Raw genomic sequence first — 6,957 nt, forward strand, 5'->3', positions numbered from 1 at the left:
AGGCAAAGCTGGGGCATTTAATACTTTAATACGCTCACGCTGAATCGTACGGCACAATGACTTTGAATTCAGCAGAAGAAAAGACGTAGAAGCATGAATGTTATGTGCACGTTTATTAATAATATTTGATGGATTGTCTGAAGATTTTAGCGCATCCTTCTTAATTTTTCCTTCACTTTGAGTGCATTTATTTCAGCGACTTCAACTATGTGAGTATGATCAAAATCACTCTCCCACAAAATAACACCATGTTTATCGGCAGTACTAGTATGTACTCTGCACATGCACTTGACGGAACGGGTGTATGCAATACAACGCCATATAACTTTGGCGTCCAAGCAAGATTGCATATTATACAGATAATTATTGTGCAGCAGTAGCTGCTTATTTCGCTGACTTGTCACAAATTTCAACACCATATTGACGATACACAAAACTGTACACACAGATCGACACACGATACCAAACTGATCGCGTGCGATAGTGAGAACAATACGTGTTGCGTTTCTAGACAAATGATGAGGGTAAAACAAAAAACGATGGCACCCTTTTAATTATATGAGACAATTCATTGAAGAAAACGTATTATTATGCGTGGAGAACAAAACTTGTATCAATGTGAATTCCGTACAATGTTGCGTCGGTCGCGGCTCAAAGCAAAGTAAAGCAGCGCTCGGTCGCCACCGCAGCGCCGGAATAATCAAGCGTACAAAAATTCTGATATAACATACTAGGCGCGAAAATTTGACTGCTGTCTAATCTTAGAATCTTGAACATCCTCCCACCTTGAGAAAATGGGAATTTTCCAACACAGATTACAAAATTAATAAGACTTAAGCTTACGAAAAATAAACGTGAATGAATAATAAGAAATTAATTATATCTATTTGGCATCTTGATTAATCTTCCTTGAAGTGAATCCTTTCTTGAAGTGAAGTAGATTTATTCTGGACAGGCTCCTTCAACGGGGAATCTTCGACGTCGATTTCGTCCTTCCTATGATTATCCGACTCAGCATCTTGTATCTTATCTTGCATTGAGTCATTAACCATGACAAACGGAGAGCTTTCCAGCAATATTAATCGTTGTAGAGGTCGAATCAATTTGCTATTGGCCGTCCTCAATCTTGCGATTCGTGGCACACCGTCCTTACCGGGCACGATGTCGGTCACCCGAGCGAGTGGCCAATTCAGCCGTTTTTGATTGTCGCTGGCCACAAGCACAACATCTCCAGGCTTCACAGTTGCAAGATTGTGTGTCGTTTTGGAGTGCCTCGCGAGTTGGCCCAGGTACTCGTCTCGGAAGCGACGTCTCAACTCTTGTCGTAGCCGTTGCCGATATCTCATGTGACGACCAAGCGATATATTTTCCAAATGGTCGAGATCAGGTGCACCTTCAAACTCTGTTCCTTTGAGCAACAGCCCGGGTGAAATGGCTATTAATTGTTCGTCGTCCTGAGATATTGGTCGAGAGTTTACAATTGCTTCACATTCACATAGAATAGTGCTCATTTCTTCGAATGAGACGTGCGTCTTTTTGAGGGTCCTTTTTAATAAATCCTTTATGATTCTGATTAGGCGCTCCCACCATCCACCCCACCATGGTGCGGATGGGGGGTTGAATTTCCATTTGATCTGGCTCGTCGCTACAAGTGACTTAAATTTTTCCCAATTTATTTTTGCCAGCATGTTCGACGCACCAACAAAATTAGTCCCATTGTCGACGCAAATTTCTCGTGGCCGACGTCGACGTGCTATGAAACGTCTGAGTGCTTCAAAGAATCCATCAGTGCTTAATGTGGATACCAACTCTAAGTGGACAGCCCGGTATACGGCACAGGTGAAAAGACATACCCAAGCTTTTATTCCATCCTTTAAGTATAAGGGCCCCGCATAGTCTATTCCGACGAACTCGAACATATCAGCATCACGCACGCGATGCTCCGGTAAGCACGCTGGTGGCGTCTGGAGAACCTTGGCAGTATGGCGACGACAAACAACACAACTGTTGATCACTGCGCGCACGACTCTTCGGCACGTCAAAATCCACGTCGTCTCTCTCAAGGCTGCGATTGTCGTGCTGATTCCGGCATGCTTCAATTGGATGTGCGTGTGTTCGATGAATAACTTTACCAGAGGGGGTTTTGGGTCCAAAAGCACGGGAAATCGGAATCCATAACTATCGTCACGGTTGCTGACAAGGCTTTTGCTTCTCAATAACCCTTGCTCATCGACGTACACATTTAAATTTAAATTTTTTAGTCGCGCATCCGATGCTTTCAATGCTGACTCCTTTTGTGACAATCGGAATAACGTTTTTTCTGCAAGCTCATATTCTTCTGCGTGAATGTTTCCCTTTCGTCGATCTTGCTCACTTGATCGCGAATTATGTTTGAAACGTAACATCCACGCTAGCATACGAACGACTTGGTTGTATTTCGAAAATCTTCTTAAATACCAAGGCGACTCATCTGGTTTTGATGAAATATTTGTACAGTTTGCAACGCAATCCACTTCGGAACCAACTACAGTATCGGTCACCTTTTTCCCACTTTTGCTCAGCTCAGAATTTACTAGCTCCTCGTTGGCTGTGAGTGCTTCGCAAGGTCACTCCGATTCTGCAAGCTTTAACCAAGCTGGTCCATTCCACCATTGCGATTCGACAAGTTGAGACACAGAACAGCCACGCGAGGGGAGGTCCGCAGGATTTAACTCGCCAGGTACATGACGCCACGCCGCAACATCAGTGAGCTCTCTGATTTCTTGCACTCTGTTCAAAATTAATCTCGACCTCTGCTTATTTCTTGTAATCCATGACAGCGTCGTAGTGGAGTCGCTCCAAAAGAACTCTTGTGCTTGCAAAAGCTCCAACGTTTTTCGCGCAGTACTCATCAATCTCGCTCCGAGTGTCGCAGCCAATATTTCCATGCGTGGAATAGATACTTTCTTAGTCGGTGCCACTCGTGCTTTTGCTTGTATTAAATGTACATTAGCGTCGCCTTGCGATGTCGGTATTCTTATGAACAGAGCAGCGGCGTAGGCATATTTACTAGCGTCGACAAACATATGCAACTGGGCGCTATTTTCTTGCACACCTTCAAAAATCCAGCGTTTAATTTTGAGTTCAGCAAGCCGGGAAAGTTGAGACTGCCATTTGGTGAATTCCATTGCCACTTCATGCGGCACCTCTGTGTCCCAAGCGAGATTTTTACTCCACAATTGTTGTAGCAGTAACTTTGGACACAGCAAAGTCGGACAAGCCCAGCCCAGTGGATCAAAGATCTTGTGTGCGGTGGACAATATTTTTTTTTTTTTCAGTGGCTGTTTTATTTCACCTGTAAAACATGCATTTATTAATAAACAATCGTTTCTTTTGTCCCAAATGAGACCTAAAATAGAACTCTTCGATTTTTCTGCGTCATCGTGTGTACGTTCCCAGCCTCGTAGATCAAAAGCACGCAGCATAACTTCGGTGGCCGTGCTTCGAAATTTCGACTCTTCTTCAGGCGATTGAACACTTGCAACACAGTTGTCGACATAAAAGGATTTCTTGAGTTTCTTGATAATTTCTTCTTCCTCGTTAGAAACGGAATTCTTCAAAGCACTGTCCAAATGAAGTTCTATAGTAGCTCCCAACAGAAAAGGGCTACCGTTCACACCGAATACTACTCGTCGATGTCTGTAAACAATCATTTCATGTGGACTGTCCCTTTTCCACCACAGAAATTTTAAGACGTCTCTGTCTGCTGGAGTTACTTCTATTTGCAAAAAAGCCTTTTTAATGTCGGCTGCTACGCCTATCTTGTTCCTCATAAAACGCAAGAGTATGTTTGTTATGAGTTCTATCAAATTAGGTCCAGTTTCTAAGCATTGGTTTAGAGAAGGTCCATCATTGCAGCTTGCAGATGCATCGAAGACTAGACGTATGCGTGTTGAGCTGTTTTCTTTCACTACATGCCTATGTGGCAAATAGTACCCTGAATTTTCTATCTCGTTGACAGATATTTGTTCTATTATGCCATCGCTTAACCAGCTATCAAATACTGCCTGGTAGTCATCGTACAAATGCTCATCATGTAGTTTTGACGTCAGTCTCACTAGGCGCTTCTCTACGCTAGCTCTGTTGTTGCTCAAAGGTGGGTGGTTTTCCTTCCATGGTAAGTGAACCTCGTACCTCCCCTCCTCGTTGAGTCTTGTAGTCTCTTGAAATTGTCTCACAACCTTGGCTTGATGAGCTTCTTTGGACAATGTCTCAACAGGATCCCTAATTCCTAGTACGTCAAGATCCCAGAGATCAGTTATTTTTGCATTTTCACTAAACATGGTGAAAACAGCCAACGTTGCATCGGTATGAGAACTTTGTTCACTTGTGCTGTCTTTTCCAAGCAGCACCCAGCCTAATTTTGTTTCTGAAGCAGTAGGACCTTGCTCTGTTTGGTGTATTTTTCCTGTGTACAGACGTCCTGCTATATCAGCTCCAATCAATAGAGAAATAGGCTCACTGACGTTATCATGTACGTAAACGCCAGCATCACTCAACGACTGACACCACTTGTCCCCTTTTACTGCTGGAAGATCACGACAGATTCTCTTCTCATCATAAGCAGTGATATAACTCATATTTGTCATTCAAATTACTGACCACTAGCTTATATTCTGTATGCAGACGAGGGCTCGTCTCTGTGCCACCAAACAACAAATGTACCATAGTCTGTTCGTTTACTTTTACAAGACCTAACCTCTTTGCCAAGTCCTCAAGTACATATGTTCTATGCGAGCCAGGATCTATTAAAGCGCGCACCACAATTTCATTATCTGGGCCGCGTAATTTAACTTGCAGTGTCATCAAATGCACGTCTGTGTCGAGTGATATATTATTGCATGATACTGTCAACTTATCGACTACCTTTTCTGCTTCGTTGCTGCTGCTCTGCGCCTTATCACGATTCATAACTTGCTTACACATCAACAATACGTGCCTGCGACTGCACCACGCACACTTGACCTTTGACTTGCAATACTTCGCAGCGTGGTTAGGTTTTAGACACACGTAACATACTCGATGTTCTCTCGCAATGAATTGTCTTACGTCGAAAGACATTTGTTTGGCTTTTTCGCATTCCACGTTGCTGTGCGTACCTTGACAAAAAATGCAAACGTTGGCTTTGCTCTCCTCTGTGGCAAGTAGACCGGCCGCCGTTGCTATGTTTTTCTTCGAATTTGATGACGGTTGAAATGGCTTTTTTGACGACTTATCTACTGACTTGTTTTGCTCCGAAGGGACATCGAAACCTACTTTTGCCATTGTTATTCTCTCCTCGTTTTGTACCTCGTCGCCGAGAAACTTCATTAGACTTTCTAATCTTTCTTGCGTATTGTTGCCGTTGTCGCTTCTACGTTGCCACACTCGAAGTATATCAACCGGCATCGCAGACTCTACAAGTGGGAACAACATTGCTGCACACATAGCTGTTGTCACTCCGAGCGTCTCGAGCGCGCGTAATTGTGTCTCCAGCTTATCGTATATTGTCACTAACGAGTCCTGTGACTTATTTATGACCAACTTTAGTAATTCGCGCACATAAATTGTCACGTCGTGCATTGCACAGATCGTCACGTTCAAAACGCGTCTTCAAACTGTCGACCACTTTCTCATAATTCTCGAAGGAGGGCGGGTAGCTATTTGCTACTTCGCTGGCTCGCGAACCTTCTACCATGCTCTGGAGTAGATACTGGAATTTTTCCTCGTTAGACAGCTTCGTATCTTCATGAATTTTCTTGAAAATGCTCCAAAACTGTAGCCACTCTCTTGGATCGCCGTTGAATTTTTTCAATTCGATTTTCGGCAACTTAAATTTGACTGCCTGATTTTGGCTGCTCGTGTTCTGGGTAGGAGAGGAATTTCTCTGAAGCGATTCCCGGTCATTTCCCCGAATCCATTTCCCCGAATGCCATTTCCCCGAATGATAATTTCCCCGACGTCTTTTTCCCCGAAAGCACAACCCCCGAATTTTTTTTTTTTTTTTTATTTTATTGTTTTATATTACAATACATAATTAATTAATCTAGAGAAATGTTTTCGCGTATCAAGTGCGAGTAATCGAGCACACGTGGTAAACCATACGTGTCGTAAGTTTCGACCAAAGCTTTTAAACCATGTTGTGCATCAACCCACTTCTTCTTTGGGGCTGATTTTATCCTTCGCTGGTTGCTCAATTCAATCAACCCAATCTCCACCCCACCCCTCACTAGCGTTATTCGTAGTTGGCTCGTTCCTTATAACGGAATCGTACTGATTCCTCTGCTCTACGGGATATCGTGCCTTGCGATCGTACGATTTATAATGAAGATATCCGCTGATATCTAATCTTCTAAGACTGATTAATTTAAAGTCCATATTTTAAAAGCGAAATTTAGANAAATTACTGTGGTACTGGTACACGTTCAAACAGTCATTTTTTTCAGTAATTTTTAGTGTCACGCTCAAATACTACTGGTAACTCTACATTAACTCGAATCTTATCTTAATTTATATGGATTTAAAGAGGACAAAATTTCCAAGAAATTGAAAAAAACCGTGTCGATACGATAAATCTAGCCCAAGATAGAAGCATTTGAAAATCGACGAAATTTCGATGAACTTTTTGTTGCAATAATTTTGTTGCCGAGTGTAAATATATACATTGGAGTAGAAAATATAAAATACAAGCTTTCCGACTAGACAGTTTTAAATTGACATTTTCCAGTGCCGTCTGTTTATTCCATTTTATCGCTGAGAAAGGATATTATATGGAAAGTAGACAGTTTATGAGGGGTAAAGGTTCGTACTCCAGATTTTCATTTGAACACCGTCTCTTCCAGTTCTGGACATCTAGATGGAATAAATGAGCTCGAATCATTTCTTTAAATGATCGTGGTGGATGTCAAGGGTCTTCTATGAAGGGTAGATTTTTTATCA

General features: G+C 42.4%; 2 protein-coding genes across 2 annotated transcripts; both read right to left on the reverse strand.

Annotated features, from left to right (window-relative positions):
• Positions 1 to 899: 899 nt before the first annotated feature.
• On the reverse strand, positions 900 to 1,688 carry LOC111694002. Its single transcript, XM_023460434.1, has one exon. The coding sequence runs from the start codon at positions 1,686 to 1,688 to the stop codon at positions 900 to 902; it is 789 nt and encodes a 262-aa protein (XP_023316202.1).
• Positions 1,689 to 2,606: 918 nt separating this feature from the next.
• Positions 2,607 to 4,619, reverse strand: LOC106652657. Its single transcript, XM_023460435.1, has one exon. It carries the CDS (start codon positions 4,617 to 4,619, stop codon positions 2,607 to 2,609), a length of 2,013 nt encoding a protein of 670 aa, XP_023316203.1.
• Positions 4,620 to 6,957: the final 2,338 nt, after the last annotated feature.

Source organism: Trichogramma pretiosum, unplaced genomic scaffold (genome assembly GCF_000599845.2).
Source record: "Trichogramma pretiosum strain Unisexual culture from Peru unplaced genomic scaffold, Tpre_2.0 scaffold88, whole genome shotgun sequence".
Taxonomy (NCBI): Eukaryota; Metazoa; Arthropoda; class Insecta; order Hymenoptera; family Trichogrammatidae; genus Trichogramma; species Trichogramma pretiosum.